At 42.0% G+C, this 23,917-nt stretch overlaps 2 protein-coding genes and 2 pseudogenes across 2 annotated transcripts; all 4 read right to left on the reverse strand.

Moving 5' to 3' along the window:
• Positions 1-990: 990 nt before the first annotated feature.
• LOC117478729 lies at positions 991-9,573 on the reverse strand (annotated as a pseudogene).
• On the reverse strand, positions 9,571-12,118 carry LOC117477193 (annotated as a pseudogene).
• A 140-nt stretch (positions 12,119-12,258) lies between these two features.
• On the reverse strand, positions 12,259-13,576 carry LOC117478691 (apelin receptor B-like). Its single transcript, XM_034125616.1, has one exon. It carries the CDS (start codon positions 13,484-13,486, stop codon positions 12,455-12,457), a length of 1,032 nt encoding a protein of 343 aa, XP_033981507.1. The 5' UTR covers positions 13,487-13,576; the 3' UTR covers positions 12,259-12,454.
• Positions 13,577-20,202: 6,626 nt separating this feature from the next.
• Positions 20,203-21,642, reverse strand: LOC117478675 (apelin receptor B-like). Its single transcript, XM_034125615.1, has one exon. The coding sequence runs from the start codon at positions 21,550-21,552 to the stop codon at positions 20,515-20,517; it is 1,038 nt and encodes a 345-aa protein (XP_033981506.1). The 5' UTR covers positions 21,553-21,642; the 3' UTR covers positions 20,203-20,514.
• Positions 21,643-23,917: the final 2,275 nt, after the last annotated feature.

Raw genomic sequence — 23,917 nt, forward strand, 5'->3', positions numbered from 1 at the left:
ATGTAATGTGTAAGAAGAAAGTGAAGAATTTAGATTGAAATGATACATGAACACTGGGGGCTTGAATGTGTGATGAGAGAAGAAAAGAAAGTAAAAAGGCTTGGAAAAGCAGCAGAATATTTGAACTGCAAACTTGATGGTGAATGATCTGTCGCCATGCCAACGGCATTTGATGACATCCCATAATACGCTTAGATGCGTTGATGGCTGCATCGTTACCAAACCTGTGAAGTTTTGGGCCGTTTGGAGCATTTTCACTGAAGTTATGAGAAAACCGTGTTTCATGGTGAGCATTGTGTTGCCATGGCAACGGCAATTGAAGACATCTCAAAACTGTCCCGTAGATGTCTTCACGGCTGGACTATTAGCACACATGGGAAATTTGAGCATTTTTGAATATTTTCATAGGAGTTACGGCCCGTCCACACAGCAGCGTTAAAACAATCTTCCAACGCTTCTGCCCATTTACTTTGAATGGGGTGACGTCACTTTGCCTCACTTTTCGCCGAACTGCATTGTGGGAAGCAAAGCGGAGATTTCCAGGCATCTCAGGCTTCAAAAGTTGAGCAATGTTCAACTTTTGAAGCTGAGGTGGAAGCATCAGCCAATCAAATCCCGTCTATGCAAATCTGACAGTACAAGCGCTAGCCAATCAAACCGCGTGTATGCTGGGAGAGACATACCGCAGGTCATTTCCTCATATTCCAAAAAATGGAGGAGAAATTAATTATAGCGGTAGGGAATCGTTTGCAACGGGAGCATGTTGTTTCTTACACGACCACTAGAGCACCTCTAGTGGTCGTGTAAGAAACAACATACACTTTAAAACGTGTCTCTGGGTCGTAATAAGGGCTTGAACAATCGGCCTATATGGTCGTTTTTTGTAGGAGGACAGGCTGGAAAAAGCAGAGAGAAACAGAGAGGAGCAGAGAGGCTTTAAATAGCTGCAGGGCACCGGACCCAGGTGCCCTGAGTTACTGCAATCAAGGTTGGACACAGCACAGCCACACCCTCTCCAGATGAACCCACAGGGGCATCACAACAGGGGGCTGGCCGGGCTAGCATGCAAAGACTTCTTGAGGTTCAGCAGGCAGAGACACTGGGATCTGAAGTGCAGGTCGAAGAAGGCGTACAGGAAGGGGTTGAGGCAGCTGTTGACGTAGGCCAGGCAGGTGGCGTAGGAATGAGCCAGCAGCAGGAAGCGCAGGAATGCACAGTTGGCGGGAAACAGCTCCAGGTAGAAGAGGGCGTCAGCGCTCTTCACGATGTGGAAGGGCATCCAGCAGGCGGCGAACACCACTACCAGCATGGTGATGATCTTCAGCAGCCTCCTCTTGCGTTGGTCCTCTTTGCGCAGGGTATTGACGTGGCGGGTGACGGTGCAGCCGATGAAGCCGTAGCACACCATCATAACCAGGAAAGGCAGAAGAAAGCCCAGAGCTGAGGAGAAGATGCTGAGCCCTGCGATCCACAGGTTCTCCTGGTCCACTTTGGTCATCACCAGGCTGAAGTCCATGGCGCAGGAGGTGCGGTTGCTGGTTGGATCATACTTGGCGGTGCGGAAGATCAGAACGGGGGCAGCCACGAGACCGGACAGCAGCCAGATGGCGGTGAGGCAGGCTCTGGTGTGGCCCCGGGTTCTCAGCTGAGTGCTGGACAGGGAGTGAACGATGGCCAGGTATCGGTCGAAGCTCATGCAGGTGAGGCAGAAGACGCTGGCGTACATGTTGAACAGTATCACGTAGCTGCTGATCTTGCACAGGGCCACTCCGAAGGGCCAGTGGTAGCCCGTGGCGAAGTAGACGACCCACAGAGGCAGGGTGACCACGAAGGTGAGGTCAGCCAGGGCCAGGTTACCGATGTAGAAGTCAGCTTTTCGCCGCTTACACCGCCGCTCTCCACACCGTGAAGATCACCACCCCATTTCCAGAGAGGCCGATGATGAAAATAAGCATGTACAGATGAAGCGTCTTATTTTGGACAGTTTAAAGTGCGAGGGTCGTGATCGGTTCATGCACGTTCCGTGATGGCCGGCCGGCCCCCAGTCAGACTTGATACCGCCCCCATGATAAATACATTTAATTATTGTGAAGCCAGCTGCAATGGATCATTGATCCACCAGGGGGTGCAGTGGGGTTCCACACTGGAGTCATGTGAAATCAACTTCTAAATAATAGATGTTTAGTCGGAAAAAACGAACGAGCCGGCTCTCCCGATTTTTAATCCTAATTTAATCATCATCATTGATGTTTATGTTCGCCGAATTGACATGAAATCACTGACAAATATGAATATTCTGTATTCAACTTCATTGAAACGATCAGGATGGGTGTTATTTTTCCCCACAATGACCAAGTCGCTGCAAATGATCCCATGTATTACATGTACATGGCCACATTCTCAACAAAGTTACGTAACGAAACATTCTGTATTCCTTGCTTACTTTTTATTTAATGCTTTATAACAGCTGGAATAGTTCGTTTAGAACAGGCACCTCACTCGCAATCTGTTCCTCCGCAACGCCTACCACCTACCTCCGGCTGAAATTATGAATGTACAGTAAGGCATAGTAATCATAGATAACACGGCAGGGTCCGTTACAGTTTGTTTTCATCTGATTTCAAATATTTCAAATGTCTGAAGTTAATAAATACATTCTCAGTGTTCAAGTCAATAATAGTCATATAAGAAAAGTACTGATCTAATAACAGAGATTTTATAAGGACTTTTCAATGTTCGACATCGCTCATGTGAAATACAGTAAACTGGATGTTGTGGTGCCGAGAGGCGGGGTATCAAAAGTACAAGCTAAACTTTTATTTAGCATCTGAACACACTTGTAAACAACGTGATGCCCGGGAAGCGAAGACCCGGCGGAAACAGCTGGTCTGGTTCACTAAAATGTCCGTGTACAGTATATCTGGTACTAATGTATAGCGGATCTTTGTTAAGATCCATATGTCACGGATAGAACTATATATTGAGCTTTAAAACAAATGATATATATTATAATAAAATAAACACCGGCTGTTGTTATGCCTGCTGTAACGTTTACTTTCTCCGTTCTCCGCTTAAGTAATTATTACTTCCTGGTTAGCTTTCCGCTCGAAATTTAAATCTGAAAATGGCAAAAATAACGGAGAAAAAAACGTTCACAGAGAAGACGACAACAATTGTCACTTGCACTTGTCATTTAGCATCTGAACACACTTGTAAACAACGTGATGCCCGGGAAGCGAAGACCCGGCGGAAACAGCTGGTCTGGTTCACTAAAATGTCCGTGTACAGTATATCTGGTACTAATGTATAGCGGATCTTTGTTAAGATCCATATGTCAGTAGAGATGGGATGGCAGAAGGTGCTATATATATATATATATATATATATATATATATATATATATATATATATAATTCCAAAGCTGGTAAAGACCTTTCAAATTTAGCAATAATAGTCATATAAGAAAAGTACTGATTTGTTCTTGAATCAACTTTTTTATGGAAAATGTTTTATGTAATTTTATTTCATTTTAAATAAAATGAAAGACATTCACAGTTAATGTAATTAGATATACATTATTAATGCCATACATTTTTAAATGTAATTAGATATACATTATTAATGCCATACATTTTTGCATAAATATTTATTCAGTATGATAGCTGTCTAACAGAAGTTAAATCCATTTCTCACTTATTCTGACAATGTACTTAACCCCAAATAAAAGAACCCAATAAAAATAGTTGTTAAATAATAGTGAAGTCACGTTGTAATAACAATAACTCATCTCTCTCGGTTTTTTTTGTTTTCTTTGTGTGCTTTGCCAAAAGCCACTGTGTCAAGTGTCCTAGTTGGGTTACCGTAACGAACAGCAGCCGGCTCTCGATTTTTAATCCTAATTTAATCGTTTATGTTTGCCTTGCCGAATTGACATGAAATCACTGACAAATATGAATATACTGTATTCAACTTCATTAAAATGTTATTAACGTGCCTAAACTCAGTAATTCACTAAAAATTACTGATCCCTCTGCGTCGCGGAGGGATCTTGATCCCTGGGTGTTATTTTTCCCCATAATGACCAAGTCGCTGCAAATTATCCCGCTTATTACATGGCCACATTCTCAACAAAGTAACGACATGACTCCCAATATTAATTAAAATGCTTTTATGGATTTAGAAAATATTTTTATTGATTTAAAACATAGTTCTATGTATTGATTTAAATTTACATGCATCCGCTAAGAAAAATAGTCCGTTGTTACCGTTTTTTAAACAGTCAGAATGAAACGGCAGCTCTCAGCTGTGTGTTCACACTCCTAACTCTGATCTTTCTTTTCCAACAGTTAAGTTAACTGTAGGTTACTCTGAGTGACAAGCTTACAGTTAGTGAAGTAACACTTTTTTTTTGTGAGTCACGACCTCGCTGTTTCATTCTAACATAACGCTCCAAATATGACTGTTTCCACTCAGACTTCAATACAGCAACACCATTGTTTGGTTTCTATGGTAGCGTGTCTCTTTAGTAGCGTGCACTCCTTTCCTGTAAATTACAGGTCCAGCCAGGCAAAACAGTAATATGAAATATGAACGTTAGTTTTTAACTGAAATGATCAAATAAAGTCAAAATGTCACAGTGTTTACAAACATTGACCATACCGTTCACCAGCCCCCACCCCACTCTTTGTTTAAAACGAATTGGCCATCGGAATGTGTGTGTCCCAACCCCCCCCTGTGATATCTCTTCACAGGGGGGAGAGAGTTAGACGCTCGTGAATTGTCAGCCGCGGAGAAGTGAATCACAGTGATCTGCTATTTTAAAGTAAATTCAACACATATCGACCCTAAATATAGCATATATTAAGAACGAGAAAGTGTTAACATCGTTTTTTGTAAACATATGACCAATGTGCGAGGGTGATGACATCAGAGCATCGTCCTATGGGCTTAGCCCCGGACAGGTACAACAGGTATTCACTCAGAGGGGGGTAGTTAACCATTTACATGTCAAAAAGCAACATACAGTAGGCGGGTGGGGGATGGTGAACGTTTACATTTCTCTACAGCAGTGGTTCCCAAACTTTTTATGCCCAAGGCACACCAAAGGACAAGTAAAAATCTCAAGGCACACCTATTGTGCGAAATAGCCCTTATAACACGTGTTATCACTCATATCATGTAAAATATCTGTAAATGTGCATAATTATTTACTAATGCCAAATAAAATGTATAGATAGAACAATCAGTGGTTCAAGTTAGTATATTCCTCAGTGTAACATATCCACTAGTTGCAAAGCTTAAACATTTTTATATATTTTTTTATTTTAAGGGAAAGGATGTTTTCACTACTCAGTTTGTCAACTATGTTACGGACAAACTTGATGTCATTACAATCATTTGATTAAGTCCTGCACTTCAAGTAAAATCAAATTTGAAAGGCTCTTGAGTCTATTCTACCATATATCCAAAGATTTTTTAAAGTTTAAAAAATAATTGTATTAAAGTTTTGTTTTTTCATGTGATATGTTCAGCACTGTCATTAAGTTTAGGGATATTTTGTATTATAAAACTACCATACAGGTCATTTTGATAGTTTTAAGAGATGTCATGTAAAACTCCAACCTGTGTAGATATACATTATACTATAAAGGATATCAGAAGCACTATTTTAGATATTTTAAATTTGAAAAAATGAGGTGCAACATAGTTGACAATGAAAGTCAAACATTTGACGCAGATAACATAGTTGACTGGACACATTATTAACCATCAGCACTATGTTAATTTCAAGGCAGAAGTGCAAAATTCCATTGATAATGATGTGTAATGACGTCTACATGTCGTACAAATTGTCAACTAGGTTACCTGTCAACTAAGTTACTACAGTTATTACAGTACTGGGTAACTCAGTTGACAGGTAACCTAGTTGACAATTTCCCTATTTTGACCCATCATTTCAATGGTAGGCCTTGCCTGGATGACCACATGTCATTTTCTTGAACAGGTTAACATCACATTTGCACATATAATTGAATTAAAATCATTAAACAATTGTAAACCATAACAATGTACGTAACATTGTTGATTGTCAATGAGTATATTAATTGACCATGTGCTATTATACATAAAATATTGTAAAAATGTAGAGGACAATCACCACAGTGTGTTCAAAATGTCTGCCAAAGAGGAACATGGCATCATGTGATGCTGGTGACATGGTATTGGGACAAACAATTTTTGAGTTAAAGGGGGAAGTTCTGTTAGTAACATAGTTGACAGAACTTTTGCGGACATTCATATATTAAGATATTTAAATTATTTAAAGGGGGAAATCAATTAAAAATATGTTATTATTCTTTAGTATTTAGACTTTTGAAATAAATGAATCATTTTTTAAATTTACTTTAATGGTTTTTATTCATTATTTTGAATCCAAGACACCCTCAACTGAAAAACGGACATAGCAAAAACTGACAATTTAAGAACATCATGACACATTTCAAGCTAAATAAAGCATAGGATGCACATAATGTTTGTGTGATATTATAACATGCTTTCCAATAATAGGCAAAATATGATATTTTTGAAGAAAATAGTTAGAATAATTATAATTATCATCAATGGACATCAATGGACATGGAATGTACCCTAAATTGTAGAATCACTCAGCAGTTACATACACCAAACCTTCCAGTTATATTCCTATCAATATTATGAAGGCTTTTACAGAAGGGTTTGGTCATATATAATTCATAGCCTGAATTATATAACATTTTATACCTAAAAACATGGTGAAAATTGATATTTTAGGGCTGTTGACAGTATTTTCTGATTTATGGAGTGATACAAAGAGATATCCAAAATCCCTTCTGTAAAAGCCTTAGATACTAATATGACTACAAAATGAAACAATAATTTTGATCCTGGCTTTATCCAAAGTTCAGATTTCGGTTCCTGAAATGTGTTAAAATATGCGCATATTTCATGAGATAATGGTTCATTTGGATATTTAAACATGCTATTTCAGAAAACTTGTAATACAAAAAACAATTGCCTTATTGTAAGTAATTAACTGGAGAAATATTTAGCTGATATCTTTAAGTTAAAAATACCCTATTCACCTGGGGTGTCTCGCCTTAATTAGATGTTTGATAAGTGCAGATCACATAGTAAAACACGTACACAGATACATTATTTTGTATTTTTATTAAATTCGACAATGTCAATTTCACTTTCCACTATGTCCACCGTTGTTTTTCACAACCAATGGCAGAACTTTATTGAGGCCTGTAATTAGTCAACTACAGGTCTCTTGAGTCAGTCTTTTTCTTCCAAAAAGCTTGTGACAAGATGTTATTGCTCTTGGGACATTAAAAACAAGATTTTAACTTTAGTTTTTTATATAATATCTGCATTTTCTATTGTGAAAAACGAAGTCTTAGTTATTTAATATATAGCGCCATCTCCTGGTTAAACCCTGAAATTGGAGAATAGTGGGAGGGCCTAACATTCCTGAATACTGGTCTTTGGCAGGCAACTGGCTGGCAACTGGCTGGCAGTCGGCAGGAAGCTGTATGCTGGGGTCCAAAATAAGAGGCTCCATCTGTACAGCACCGGGATAACAGAGTATGACGGAGACCAATCAGAATAGTCACACATGATGGAGTTCTCTGACTCGTCGTAGTCATAGTACTCATAAGGACCGTCAGTTGCCTCCATCTTCTCTTCTTATTCCTTTTTTCAAGAAAAGGAAATCTGTTGCAGATAGATCCACAGTATAACACTCTGAAGAAGTCTGTTGCTGCATGTGAAATCTGCCCACCCTTAAATACCCCCTCAGACTTGTGCCCTCCCAGGACGCCCCCTACTCCCCTCCCCTCCTCCCCTCCTCCACTTCTCTTTCCATTAATTTGATTAGTACTCAACATAATGCATAGTGGAGTCACTAAAATACATGCAATATGGGTTTAAATGATTTTTTTCTGGTAATAATAGTATTTTTTTAGGATTATTCCTCACATTTCATTCAAAAAAAGTGTGTTACATTTATCTCCAAGTACACAATTAAACTGTAAAACGGAATCTTTTTTGCCCTCTAACTTCCCACAGATATTATTGCAGAGGTTTGTTTCACTTTTGTGAAATTTGATGAGTCAAGCCTGGGCATGACAGGTTTCATGAACTACTCCATTACAATATCAATTCAGAGTCCTTCTGGCACCGGAGCACGCTGATGAGCTGCACTATTTACATTTTTAACTCTGTTTTCTTTTCATGTCTGAACATGTTTATCCAGGTAGGAACCAAAAACGAAATAAATATATGTTTAACAACCTTTAGTTAAAGTAGTACATTATATTTCTATTCTATTTTTACTGAAGATAATTTCCAAAAATATAATTTAGGTGAGATTTATTTGATCACATTTTGAATTTCTTTCATAATGTGTGAGAGAAATTGTCATCATATATTTACAGAAGAGGATTAGGGCCACATGAAAAAAATATTTTGTGAATGTGAGAAAAAAAAAAAAAAAAAAAAACAGTTCGATAAGCGCCGTCATTCGAGCTAAAAAACATACATTGGTCTCAATCTGCGGCCGGAGGAGAGTTGAGTGCTCAGGAACAGTCGACTGCACCAATACTTTTTAAGAAATATGACTCATAATTATGACTTACAGGATTTTGATTCTTTTTTCCTGTGGCGCAAACAGGCTTCCATATAATTTTGACTTTAGTTCTGCTAAATAAAAAATAAAAAGTTTCACATCCCCAAAAAAATGTGTTCATGTGGCCATAATCCTCTTCCGCATATATTACTAGAACAGCAAACCCCGTAAGAATTTAAATTAACTATCTTTTTAATTTAATTTAAGCTTTTAATTTTGGGTTATTTTAGTGGTATCACTGTTCATGTGTTATTGTTTTATGGTTCTGTCATATGACTCTTTCTGTTTGTTTATAACTTGTTTTTAATTATGTTCCTCACTTTTAATTTTGTATCTTGTCTTACTCTGTAAAGCACTTTGGGTTGCATCTTGCATGAAAGGTGCTATACAAATACTGTTTATTATTATTTGTTTATATATTAGGTATCACTTAAGAAAATGCCAAATGAACAACTAAATTGAGTATGATTACCAATACAAAAATAAAAGTAATGCAAAGCACATGTAAAGAAATAAATCAATAAAGACTATGAAATAAAATTATAAAACTCAAAAGCCTCCTGTGGTCAAATAATGTAATGTTATATTTGTATTACTATTTTGGGACCTATTTTCTATATACACAGGCAAGCAAATATTAAGGGCTTTGCATGGTGTAAAATGATTTAAATTAAGTCAGTCCAAAGCCATGCAGTGCAGCCAAAAAAATCGTTTAAAGTTACAAAACTTTATATTAAATGAAAGTTTCCAAAGAAACCCAAAGTGTCAGGCTGGATTTTAGGGAATTGTGTGCACTAATAGTTTCACAAAACACAACAGCATTTCAGAAAACAGGTGTGGCTGTGCTGGACACAGCTGGACACAGCACAGCCACACCCTCTCCAGATGAACCCACAGGGGCATCACAACAGGGGGCTGGCTGGGCTCGCATGCAAAGACTTCTTGAGGTTCAGCAGGCAGAGACACTGGGATCTGAAGTGCAGGTCGAAGAAGGCGTACAGGAAGGGGTTGAGGCAGCTGTTGACGTAGGCCAGGCAGGTGGCGTAGGGATGAGCCAGCAGCAGGAAGCGCAGGAATGCACAGTTGGCGGGAAACAGCTCCAGGTAGAAGAGGGCGTCAGCGCTCTTCACGATGTGGAAGGGCATCCAGCAGGCGGCGAACACCACTACCAGCATGGTGATGATCTTCAGCAGCCTCCTCTTGCGTTGGTCCTCTTTGCGCAGGGTATTGACGTGGCGGGTGACGGTGCAGCCGATGAAGCCGTAGCACACCATCATAACCAGGAAAGGCAGAAGAAAGCCCAGAGCTGAGGAGAAGATGCTGAGCCCTGCGATCCACAGATTCTCCTGGTCCACTTTGGTCGTCACCAGGCTGAAGTCCATGGCGCAGGAGGTGCGGTTGCTGGTTGGATCATACTTGGCGGTGCGGTAGATCAGAACGGGGGCAGCCACGAGACCGGACAGCAGCCAGAGGGCGGTGAGGCAGGCTCTGGTGTGGCCCCGGGTTCTCAGCTGAGTGCTGGACAGGGAGTGAACGATGGCCAGGTATCGGTCGAAGCTCATGCAGGTGAGGCAGAAGACGCTGGCGTACATGTTGAACAGTATCACGTAGCTGCTGATCTTGCACAGGGCCACTCCGAAGGGCCAGTGGTAGCCCGTGGCGAAGTAGACGACCAACAGAGGCAGGGTGACCACGAAGGTGAGGTCAGCCAGGGCCAGGTTACCGATGTAGAAGTCAGCTTTTCGCCGCTTACACCGCCGCTCTCCACACCGTGAAGATCACCACCCCATTTCCAGAGAGGCCGATGATGAAAATAAGCATGTACAGCACCGGGATAACAGAGTATGACGAAGACCACTCAGAATAGTCACACATGATGGAGTTCTCTGACTCGTCGTAGTCGTAGTACTCATAAGGACCGTCAGTTACCTCCATCTTCTCTTCTTATTCCTTTTTTCAAGAAAAGGAAATCTGTTGCAGATAGATCCACAGTATAACACTCTGAAGAAGTCTGTTGCTGCATGTGAAATCTGCCCACCCTTAAATACCCCCTCAGACTTGTGCCCTCCCAGGACGCCCCCTACTCCCCTCCCCTCCTCCCCTCCTCCACTTCTCTTTCCATTAATTTGATTAGTACTCAACATAATGCATAGTGGAGTCACTAAAATACATGCAATATGGGTTTAAATGATTTTTTTCTGGTAATAATAGTATTTTTTTAGGATTATTCCTCACATTTCATTCAAAAAAAATGTGTTACATTTATCTCCAAGTACACAATTAAACTGTAAAACGGAATCTTTTTTGCCCTCTAACTTCCCACAGATATTATTGCAGAGGTTTGTTTCACTTTTGTGAAATTTGATGAGTCAAGCCTGGGCATGACAGGTTTCATGAACTACTCCATTACAATATCAATTCAGAGTCCTTCTGGCACCGGAGCACGCTGATGAGCTGCACTATTTACATTTTTAACTCTGTTTTCTTTTCATGTCTGAACATGTTTATCCAGGTAGGAACCAAAAACGAAATAAATATATGTTTAACAACCTTTAGTTAAAGTAGTACATTATATTTCTATTCTATTTTTACTGAAGATAATTTCCAAAAATATAATTTAGGTGAGATTTATTTGATCACATTTTGAATTTCTTTCATAATGTGTGAGAGAAATTGTCATCATATATTTACAGAAGAGGATTAGGGCCACATGAAAAAAATATTTTGTGAATGTGAGAAAAAAAACAAACAAAAAAAACAGTTCGATAAGCGCCGTCATTCGAGCTAAAAAACATACATTGGTCTCAATCTGCGGCCGGAGGAGAGTTGAGTGCTCAGGAACAGTCGACTGCACCAATACTTTTTAAGAAATATGACTCATAATTATGACTTACAGGATTTTGATTCTTTTTTCCTGTGGCGCAAACAGGCTTCCATATAATTTTGACTTTAGTTCTGCTAAATAAAAAATAAAAAGTTTCACATCCCCAAAAAAATGTGTTCATGTGGCCATAATCCTCTTCCGCATATATTACTAGAACAGCAAACCCCGTAAGAATTTAAATTAACTATCTTTTTAATTTAATTTAAGCTTTTAATTTTGGGTTATTTTAGTGGTATCACTGTTCATGTGTTATTGTTTTATGGTTCTGTCATATGACTCTTTCTGTTTGTTTATAACTTGTTTTTAATTATGTTCCTCACTTTTAATTTTGTATCTTGTCTTACTCTGTAAAGCACTTTGGGTTGCATCTTGCATGAAAGGTGCTATACAAATACTGTTTATTATTATTTGTTTATATATTAGGTATCACTTAAGAAAATGCCAAATGAACAACTAAATTGAGTATGATTACCAATACAAAAATAAAAGTAATGCAAAGCACATGTAAAGAAATAAATCAATAAAGACTATGAAATAAAATTATAAAACTCAAAAGCCTCCTGTGGTCAAATAATGTAATGTTATATTTGTATTACTATTTTGGGACCTATTTTCTATATACACAGGCAAGCAAATATTAAGGGCTTTGCATGGTGTAAAATGATTTAAATTAAGTCAGTCCAAAGCCATGCAGTGCAGCCAAAAAAATCGTTTAAAGTTACAAAACTTTATATTAAATGAAAGTTTCCAAAGAAACCCAAAGTGTCAGGCTGGATTTTAGGGAATTGTGTGCACTAATAGTTTCACAAAACACAACAGCATTTCAGAAAACAGGTGTGGCTGTGCTGGACACAGCTGGACACAGCACAGCCACACCCTCTCCAGATGAACCCACAGGGGCATCACAACAGGGGGCTGGCCGGGCTCGCATGCAAAGACTTCTTGAGGTTCAGCAGGCAGAGACACTGGGATCTGAAGTGCAGGTCGAAGAAGGCGTACAGGAAGGGGTTGAGGCAGCTGTTGACGTAGGCCAGGCAGGTGGCGTAGGGATAAGCCAGCAGCAGGAAGCGCAGGAAGGCACAGTTGGCGGGAAACAGCTCCAGGTAGAAGAGGGCACTCTTAAAGATGTGGAGGGGCATCCAGCAGACGGCGAACACCACTACCAGCATGGTGATGATCTTCAGCAGCCTCCTCTTGCGTTGGTCCTCTTTGCGCAGGGTGTTGACGTGGCGGGTGACGGTGCAGCCGATGAAGCCGTAGCACACCATCATAACCAGGAAAGGCTGAAGATAGCCCACAGCTGAGTAGAAGATACTGAGCCCTGCGATCCACAAGTTCTCCTGGTCCACTTCGGTCATCACCAGGCTGGAGTCCATGAAGCAGAAGGTGCGGTTGCTGGTTGGATCATTCATGGTGGTGCGGAAGATCAGAGTGGGGGCAGCCATGAGACCGGACAGCAGCCAGATGGCGGTGAGGCAGGCTCTGGTGTGGCCCCGGGTTCTCAGCTGAGTGCTGGAAAGGGAGTGAACGATGGCCAGGTATCGGTCGAAGCTCATGCAGGTGAGGGAGAAGACGCTGGCATACATGTTGAGCAGTATCATGTATCTGCTGATCTTGCACAGGGCCAATCCGAAGGGCCAGTGGTAGCCTGTGGCGAAGTAGACGGCCCACAGAGGCAGGGTGACCACGAAGGTGAGGTCAGCCAGGGCCAGGTTACCAATGTAGAAGTCAGCTATTCGCCGCTTACCCTGAGCTCTCCACACCGTGAAGATCACCACCCCATTTCCAGAGAGGCCGATGATGAAAATAAGCATGTACAGCACCGGGATAACAGAGTATGACGAAGACCACTCAGAATAGTCACACATGATGGAGCTCCGATTCTCTGACTCGTCGTAGTCGTAGTACTCATAAGGACCGTCAGTTGCCTCCATCTTCTCTTCTTATTCCTTTTTTCAAGAAAAGGAAATCTGTTGCAGATAGATCCACAGTATAACACTCTGAAGTCTGTTGCTGTGAAATCTGCCCACCCTTAAATACCCCCTCAGACTTGTGCCCTCCCAGGACGCGCCCTAGTAGTTTCCCTTCAAGTTTCACATCCCCAAAATAATGTGTTCATGTGGCCATAATCCTCTTCCGCATATATTCTTAGAACAGCAAACCCCATTAGAATTTAAATTAAGTAAATTAACTATCTTTTTAATTTAATTTAAGCTTTTAATTTAGGGTTATTTTCGTGGTATCACTGTTCATGTGTTATTGTTTTATGGTTCTGTCATATGACTCTTTCTGTTTGTTTATAACTTGTTTTTAATTATGTTCCTCACTTTTAATTTTGTATCTTGTCTTACTGTAAAGCACTTTGGGCTGCATCTTGCATGAAAGGTGCTATACAAATACTGTTTATTATTATTTTTTTTATATATATTAGGTATCACTTAAAGGTTGGGTAGGTAAGTTTGAGAAACCGGCTCGAGATACACTTTTTGTTATATTCCATGGAATGCTCTTAACATCCCGATAGCAATGAATATCTTAAGTGCTTTGACAAAAAATCCATTAAAAAATGTCATCTGTGGAAGCCGTAGTACTGTAAAAAGCACGACCAATCAAAAACCCGGCAAAAATGATTGGATGGCCTACCTGCCTGTCAGCCTTCCATCTGTGCACAAACTTATCTCGTGCCCTCATTGGTCACGTGCGCGTTCGTGTGTGTTGGAGGAGGGGCTCTGTAAGGAAGGGGCAGATTTTTTCCGGTTGTGTATTTTCAAATTCCAGCGCACTCGAGCTGGTTTCTCCAAAATTACCTACCCCACCTTTAAGTGTGTGTATGTGTTTTTGCACCTGTCATATACAGTTTTTTTTTGTTGGCAGCCTTATGCATACATATACCTTTAAATAAAATATGTATGAAACACAAAAAAGAGAGGCTATGAATTGTTTTAAAGGGCCCATGTCATGGCCATTTCCACTGATCATAATTACATTGTTGAGGTATACTAAAATAGATTTATACTGTGCAATTTTCCAAACTCACATTGGTTTCGCATACAGCATCTCTGTCAAGCATGTGTATTCAGCAGTATTCACTCTCTCCACTAAACGACTCGTTGGAGCTCTTGCCCCCCCCTCCCTGTGAGCCTAGTGTGCTCCGATTGGTCAGCTCGGCCACTCAGTTCTGATTAGTCAACCACCAGAGAGGCTCCGCCCGCTTTTTTCGGGGAACATCAGTGTAATAATGGCGTCGGTACAGCTGATATTTTATACTAACTAACCGAACTGAACCTACAACTGTTGTTATAGAAGAGTGTGACGGCCCCAGGGCCTTTGTGCAGGTGTGTTGCAGGGCTTACGGTGGGGTGGAGCTGAAGAGGGTAATCAGCGCGATCACGGACACCTCCGTAGCCGGTGCTATTAATCCCAGCGGCCCGGAGTCTCTCTCCAAAGCGGCTGCAGAAGGACGAACTCAGCGCTCCTCTCCCCTCGACCACCTATCTCTGCATTTCCCACATAAATGTGCCGTGGTTTTGTAAACTCGTGTATGTCTCCTTGCCTTTCCGTTGTGGCCTACGAGCCGGTCATAACAAAGAGTAAGTTATTTTTACCTGTAATAAACTACTACTGTTTGATGAGAAATCAAATCATGGTTTGCTATATATGAATGATATGTTATAGGGGCAAATAATTCAGGGAAGAAAGGATAGGCCTACTAAGTATTTCCATTAAACTTTATTTTTAGAAATGTACAAAATGAACATAAATATACATATATACACACGGTATATCATCCATTCCTCCTCGCATCTTGCCTGCGCACAGCCGGTGCGGTGCCTTTTAGCACGAGGCCTCAGTAGTAGTAGAAGTCCCGTCCCCGTCATGGATTGTCCGCCAGGATCTGGCTGGACGAAATCAAATGCAAATCACAAAATATTAGAGAAACTTAGTTGTTTTAGATTCGTTAGTAGTAGTTGTGGTAGGAGTGTAATGAACAGCTTGCCTGCTAATATGCTAACCTAGCTTTGTTTACCTTGGTAGCTAACACGATATGAACGTTAGCTTGGAGGAAAGGCAACTATAATGCAGTGTAATAAAACTACTATGAACAAAAGCTAGTGGTTCATATTAGGCTAGCAATAACGTGTTTATAATTGCAATCGTATACGGGTATTCTGCTACGTTCTGTCATACAATGTAACTTGCATGAATACATTGTTTTGCGCTAGCATACAGCTAGCCTCGTTAGCTATACATGCAGTATATGTACTGTCACAATGTACGGTAAATCACCCGGAGTATACTGTATGAGTATTCCGTGTGTGTGACTGCAGACATTCTCCTGCCATGACAAACATGTAAGGCCATCTGCTGACATTGTAGTTGATATATTTAAACGCTAGCAACGTAGCATCACAAAAATGTTTTTCCGACCAAACCTAGCTCTAGCTCCGTGTGTTAGATCGGTTGCATACACGCTACGCCAGCTATAATGTAATTACGTTTCGCGACTGACCGCACGGCAAATCACCCGGAGTATACTGTCAATAGGTATTTTGTGTGTGAATGCACATTCTCCTGCTATGAGATACATGTATGCAAGGCCATCTGCTGATATTAGAGTTGATATATGGAAACTCTAGCAACTTAGTTAGCACAGTTAGCACTGTGTCAATGGCTTAGCAGTCCAACACAGTTTACACATTTAAACAGTCTTGTTTGATAAATACACAAATAACAATGCAAACTTACAGGTTGTGTACCCGGATCTTCCCCTGCTCCAAACGGTCCAAACAAGCTGTGCATATCCGGCCTCAAACTGGGCAATGTTTTGGAAGCTTTCGTCTGTGAAATGCCGGTTCTTCGAACCTCTGGAGGAACACGCCGCTGCTGGTGTGGCCATAGCTCTTCGGGATTGGTCCATTTCGTTCCGGGTACCGCATGACATCAGGCGGTACCCGGAACTAAATGGAAGACTCAAATGGGCAGTGACGTATCTCCAACGAGGCGTTTTGGGGAGGTATTTTCTGTGTTAGAGTTTTACTCGCTACAGGGTGTACTTTGAGGGTTTTGACTCTGCACACCGTTTACATGCATAAAAACCTTCATAACACACAAGGGGACGGGTAATAACCGGAAAAGCATGACATGGGAGCTTTAAAACAAATATAATCTACTTGACAGCTGACTACAAACATAGTATCTCTTATCTTTTGGGCTCTGATTATTGACTCTGTGTGTCAGCTGAGGAAAGACACTTTTGATGTGATGATTTTTTCATACACACAATAGGTGCGTTCACACCGGAGTACTTTGGTGTACTTTTCCCACAATAGTTCATCAGAACTACGATATATTTGCGTTCACACCAAAAAGCCCCAGGAACTAAAGTAGCTCAAATTAGTTCGTCAGACCCGCGTTTCAGTCCTTGCTAGAGAGCAGGGACTGTTGTGGGAGAAAGTAGTTTGTACGTCTGATTGGCTGTGCGGAATGCAAACCACGCCCGTTTGACTCTGAATTTTTTTTTGGAAGTGGCCATTGTATTTGCTCGCTTCGGCAGAAGCTTCTACTGAATGCAGTTTCCGTGGCTCAGCAAAGTTAGCAGACCTGACAAAGTCATGTCGGGACGACTACGAAGGTAAAATAAAATACATGCACTGCACTGTTTTAATCTGCACAATACTGGTCTTAGATGTACTTTTATTTGCTCAGTAGATCGAGCTAGCCATGCTAGAACTTGCTAACGTTAGGTCCAAGCTGGCTAACAACATCGAGCTAGCTAGCTATTCTCAGCCGTGCCCGCTATGAACACGTTTTGACTTGTGAATAAGTGTGCAATGTTCTGTAATTTGCTTCACTAACTCATGGCACTAATCGTGTGTTTCAGGCGAGGTGTTTCTCTCAGGATTAGAAACTAGTTTTCCCCTCCGGGATAAAACGATAATATAACGTTAGCAATTAGCATGCTAGCTGGACATAATGCTACCTCTGTATTCTTACCTCTAACAATACATTGTAGTTGCTATAATTTCAAGTCATTTGCAACATTCATTCTACATGTTAATGGTAAAAGCTTAAACAGTTGATTACCTGCATGCCACAAAGACTGATGTTCTAATATTTTTGCACATTTAAGTAGAAATGTAATTGAAATTCTATTTACTGCCTAAACATTGTTCCTTGTCATAGTATTATCCTAAATAGTTTGACCTTGTTTCCTCAGAAGGCTTCTCAGACTACATGGAGGATCCCTCAGAGAAACACAGTTTCCACGTTCAGTTCCCCCCCGCTGAGAGTAGGCAGCTCCACACCCTGCGCCCGGTCAGCGGACACCATCAGGACTACTATCTGATCACAGAGGATCCCATCCTGACCGCTGCTGCCATACTGCAGCAAACAGGAGGGAACGGAGGTGAAAACACACTTTATACATATAGATATGTGGAGCACAAAGAAAAGCATTGCTAAAAAACATTTAGCGGCTAAACTGTGGATAACAAGTAAACCACATTGGTTTGTTATTCAATATGGCCGCCAAAAGCTTTTTGAATCATTACATGTCACTTGTTAGACGCTTTTATCCAAAGCTTACATACTCAATACTGTGGGCAATCCCCACAGGAGCACTTTGGGGTGAAGTGTCTCAGGGACACAACGACATGCTGACTGCAGTGGGGTTTGAACCTGTGCTCCCCTGATCCGAACACCAATGCACTTATCCACTGCGCCACACGCCTCCCTATCATGTCCTGAGAGCCCTCCATCCCCCAATTGCTAGTGCCTTCACCATTTAAAATGTTAATAGTCAAATCAAAGGTGTTCCCCGTGTTCCTCCTGTTGTGTGCCTGCAGAGACAGACTCAGAGGTGGAGATCGCCCACAGTGATGACTCTGACGTGGGGGGCTCTCTGTTATGGGCTGCTCCCCTTCCGGTATTTGGACAATGTTGTCTCGTTGTTGCGATTAAACTGATCTTGTATCTTGCATATTTCACCATAGGAAAGTGGGCACGCGATGACAGCTTCCTTGACACCATCATGGCGATGGACCGCCGTGCCATGGTCAGCAAGGAGAATGAGGACCTGCGTGCCAAGGAGATGCACGACGAACGGCTGCTGCATTCACACAAGGCCCAGGAATCGAGGTGGAGCAACAAAATACCTTTCAGGCTGGGCTTCTGGCAGTGCTAAGCGAGCTGATTAAATCCAACAGGCCTTCAATACAAAAATTAAGAAAAACTTGATAAACTGTACAATGACTTGTTGAGTGGCGTGTGGTGCAGTGGTCTGGTGCGTTGGTGTTCGGATCAGGGGAGCACAGGTTCAAACCCCACTGCAGTCAGGATGTCGTTGTGTCCCTGGGCAAGACACTTCACCCCAACTTGCCTACACCTGGGACAGTTAATTTTGTATTATTGTGATTATATATATATGCCACTGTTATTAATACTGACACCTAATTTTGCACTAAGGTGTGTCTGCTGCTGAGCCTACCTATTGTTATTATATATATATATATATATTGCCACTGTTATTATATTGTTTTGATACTACTGACACTTATTGATCTGCTGCTGATAAATAAAAGAGAACCGACATGCACGGCACTAGCATCATGATTGTCTTTGTTTAAACCAGCAGCAGTGCAGCGGTACACAGACTAACCTGTGTGTGTGTGTGTAAGCTTAACATGTATGTATTTATCACAGTAAAGATGGTATACAAAAGCTTTTTAAAGAGCTTTCAACCTCATCCCATTGTCTTTAACACACATTTAACATAATATACTCATATTAATATACAAATATACAGTATGAGTACTGTTTTGATACTGACATTTTATCTTTGCACTAAGATGTGTCTGCACTATTGTAATTATGTCTGTTGACTGTGGTAAATAAAAGAGAGAACCAAATGCACTGTACAAAAGATCAGCTTTATTGTCAATTTACAATTTCCATGCTGTTCAGATGCCTCAAGGGCTGTGCGCGTGTCTTGCCCCGTGGCGATTTTTTTAGGTTGCGTCTCCCCAACGTTGCTTCCAGGCGAATACAGAGGAGTTGAAAAGATCCACTTTGATCCACTGCACATTGGTGTACATTGGCAGTGCACCACCTTCTCCCACCAGGCCGAGGTTTTATTGTTCACCCAGAGAGAGCGCGGGACACGACGCGTTCCGTAGTATTCGCATATCTGGAATACATACAAAGACACAAATTAGCCCTACATAACTCCATAAATCCTACATTAGATAGTATTAATGTGATTTAATGAACGTACCATTGCTGTTCTTTGGGTGTGATAACGGTCATCATGCTCAGCTGTCCTACGGCGAAACATGTCCATAGCGTGTGCTTTTCGTGGTCCAATCCTTTTGTTAAGGCTTCTTTTTTGGTGCAGTAAGGTGTTACCATTTTTAGCTCGTTGCTAATTCAGAGGCTCAGTGTTAGCATTGTGGGTTTTCTTTTAAAAAAAAAAAAAAAAGATCAGTTAGATGAGTTTCTTCCCGTTACATGGATATAAAACATTCATAGTTTTATTAAATGAACATGCCCTCAGACACTGTTTCCTGCAAGATGTTGCGGCAGTGCCCCGGTACCGGGGTCTCTCGGGCTTAACAGGTTAATGGCCAAACTATTCCACAATTTAGGATTTTCCAGAGAGGGTTATTTGTGAATAAACGTCCCACCGGAGCGTTTGCAACGGGAGCATGTTGTTTCTTACACGACAACTAGAGCACGTCTAGTGGTCATACACTTTAAAACGTGTCTCTGGGTCATAATAAGGGCTTGAACAATCAGCCTATATGGTCGTTTTTTGTAGGAGGACAGGCTGGAAAAAGCAGAGAGAAACAGAGGAGCAGAGAGGCTTTAAATAGCTGCAGGGCACCGGACCCAGGTGCCCTGAGTTACTGCAATCAAGGCTGGACACAGCACAGCCACACCCTCTCCAGATGAACCCACAGGGGCATCACAACAGGGGGCTGGCCGGGCTAGCATGCAAAGACTTATTGAGGTTCAGCAGGCAGAGACACTGGGATCTGAAGTGCAGGTTGAAGAAGGCGTACAGGAAGGGGTTGAGGCAGCTGTTGACGTAGGCCAGGCAGGTGGCGTAGGGATGAGCCAGCAGCAGGAAGCGCAGGAATGCACAGTTGGCCGGAAACAGCTCCAGGTAGGAGAGGGCGTCAGCGCTCTTCACGATGTGGAAGGGCATCCAGCAGGCGGCGAACACCACTACCCGCATGGTGATGATCTTCAGCAGCCTCCTCTTGCGTTGGTCCTCTTTGCGCAGGGTGTTGGCGTGGCGGGTGACGGTGCAGCCGATGAAGCCGTAGCACAACATCATAACCAGGAAAGGCAGAAGAAAGCCCAGAGCTGAGGAGAAGATACTGAGCCCTGCGATCCACAAGTTCTCCTGCTCCACTTTGGTCATCACCAGGCTGAAGTCCATGGTGCAGGAGGTGCGGTTGCTGGTTGGATCATACTTGGCGGTGCGGAAGATCAGAACGGGGGCAGCCACGAGACCGGACAGCAGCCAGATGGCGGTGAGGCAGGCTCTGGTGTGGCCCCGGGTTCTCAGCTGAGTGCTGGACAGGGAGTGAACGATGGCCAGGTATCGGTCGAAGCTCATGCAGGTGAGGCAGAAGACACTGGCGTACATGTTGAGCAGTGTCATGTAGCTGCTGATCTTGCACAGGGCCACTCCGAAGGGCCAGTTGTAGCCCGTGGCGGTGTAGACGGCCCACAGAGGCAGGGTGACCACGAAGGTGAGGTCAGCCAGGGCCAGGTTACCAATGTAGAAGTCAGCTATTCGCCGCTTACCCTGAGCTCTCCACACCGTGAAGATCACCACCCCATTTCCAGAGAGGCCGATGATGAAAATAAGCATGTACAGCACCGGGATAACAGAGTATGACGAAGACCACTCAGAATAGTCACACATGATGGAGCTCCGATTCTCTGACTCGTCGTAGTCGTAGTACTCATAAGGACCGTCAGTTGCCTCCATCTTCTCTTCTTATTCCTTTTTTCAAGAAAAGGAAATCTGTTGCAGATAGATCCACAGTATAACACTCTGAAGTCTGTTGCTGTGAAATCTGCCCACCCTTAAATACCCCCTCAGACTTGTGCCCTCCCAGGACGCGCCCTAGTAGTTTCCCTTCAAGTTTCACATCCCCAAAAGAATGTGTTCATGTGGCCATAATCCTCTTCCGCATATATTCTTAGAACAGCAAACCCCGTTAGAATTTAAATTAAGTAAATTAACTATCTTTTTAATTTAATTTAAGCTTTTAATTTAGGGTTATTTTAGTGGTATCACTGTTCATGTGTTATTGTTTTATGGTTCTGTCATATGACTCTTTCTGTTTGTTTATAACTTGTTTTTAATTATGTTCCTCACTTTTAATTTTGTATCTTGTCTTACTGTAAAGCACTTTGGGCTGCATCTTGCATGAAAGGTGCTATACAAATACTGTTTATTATTATTTTTTTTATATATATATATTAGGTATCACTTCAAGGTTGGGTAGGTAAGTTTGAGAAACCGGCTCGAGATACACTTTTTGTTATATTCCATGGAATGCTCTTAACATCCCGATAGCAATGAATATCTTAAGTGCTTTGACAAAAAATCCATTAAAAAATGTCATCTGTGGAAGCCGTAATACTGTAAAAAGCACGACCAATCATTTTAGCCGGCCCGCCTACCTGCCTGTCAGCCTTCCATCTGTGCACAAACTTATCTCGTGCCCTCATTGGTCACGTGCGCGTTCGTGTGTGTTGGAGGAGGGGCTCTGTAAGGAAGGGGCAGATTTTTTCCGGTTGTGTATTTTCAAATTCCAGCGCACTCGAGCTGGTTTCTCCAAAATTACCTACCCCACCTTTAAGTGTGTGTATGTGTTTTTGCACCTGTCATATACAGTTTTTTTTTGTTGGCAGCCTTATGCATACATATACCTTTAAATAAAATAGATATGAAACACAAAAAAGAGAGGCTATGAATTGTTTTAAAACAAATATAATCTACTTGACAGCTGACTACAAACATAGTATCTCTTATCTTTTGGGCTCTGATTATTGACTCTGCGTGTCAGCTGAGGAAAGACACTTTTGATGTGATGATTTTTTCATACACACATAGTGGCACGCGCACAGCACACACTTTTTTTCATCTCTCATGATGTTAAAGATGTCAACACTAACCTGTATACACTCTTTCTAACAAGCACCCTTATACTAAGAAGAACCTGTAAAACCACTTGGTGCTTTACCTTTTGGTGTGCCTAGCCATCACTCAGTAACATATATATTTACATACATATATACATTTATATACACAGTCTGTTGCCCCTTTCACACCGGCGCTTTTCCAGCTCCTGCTGGGAGCTAGAGCCTGAAAAGCGCCGGTTTTTCCAGTTCACACCGCAGCGGCGGCGCGTCATAGCTCCGGAATGCGGTTCACTTCCAGCTCCAAAAAGTTGTCGGTCCAGAGGCAAGAGCTTTGGAGCTATGACGCGGCGTCGCTTACGTCGAGGCGTGCAGGAAACCTTACTTTGACCATCCGTTCGCTGTTATTGATCATTGTGGAGAGCAGGCAGACGTTTTGTTTGTTATTATAGCAGCTATCGGATGGAATCAATACATGGGCTGCACAGGTTGTCATGTCCGACTATCACAAGTAGAATCATAATGAAAAATACGCCGGTAAAAAGTGCCTGTAGAAAACGGCTTAGCAAGTAGTCAGTTTAGCTTCGGTTGCTATGCTAACATCACCCATGTTATACCAGAGAAACTTTCATAACAGCGTTGTGATGCCAAACAGCTTCAATTCAGACTGACACACATTCACTTAAGGGGAACTGGGGATATGTATCAGCTGCTTGTGTGACAGTCAGACAGTGAATACTTTAGAGCCGTGTGAGCTAACGGGAGAATAAACTCCCGTTGAAGAGCAGCCAGCACTGCAGCGGTCGGTAAATGCCGCTGAAACACATTAATAAACAATGAACCACGGCACTCTGGAGAAAAGTATAAGGTTGGAGAAGTCGTTATTTAATTTAATCTGGCTTCGTATGATTAAAAGCAACACGATCGTCGACCCGACGCAGTCCCCGGCCCGTTGTTGTTGTGGGAGAAAATCTCTCGGCAGCTCTGGGCGGTGTGAACAGAGCGGGAGCTGAAAAGGGAAACCGGAGCTGAACCAGAAAAGCTCTCGCTAGGAGCTAGAAAGGGAAAAGCGCTGGTGTGAAAGCCGCATGTGAGTAACACACACACCCACACCCATGCTCACAAGTACGCATCTCCTCTGAGGGGCGGCGCCAGGGGGTAGCAACTCCAACAATTGGCCTAGCAACGGCTTAGCAACCCCATTG

The sequence above is a fragment of the Trematomus bernacchii genome, unplaced genomic scaffold (genome assembly GCF_902827165.1).
Source record: "Trematomus bernacchii unplaced genomic scaffold, fTreBer1.1, whole genome shotgun sequence".
In the NCBI taxonomy this organism is placed as follows: domain Eukaryota; kingdom Metazoa; phylum Chordata; class Actinopteri; order Perciformes; family Nototheniidae; genus Trematomus; species Trematomus bernacchii.

What these genes read in the sequence shown, in the direction of transcription:
- LOC117478675 (XM_034125615.1), bottom strand. Translation starts at nt 21,552, where the DNA reads ATGGAGGCAACTGACGGTCCTTATGAGTACTACGACTACGACGAGTCA.
- LOC117478691 (XM_034125616.1), bottom strand. Translation starts at nt 13,486, where the DNA reads ATGGAGGCAACTGACGGTCCTTATGAGTACTACGACTACGACGAGTCA.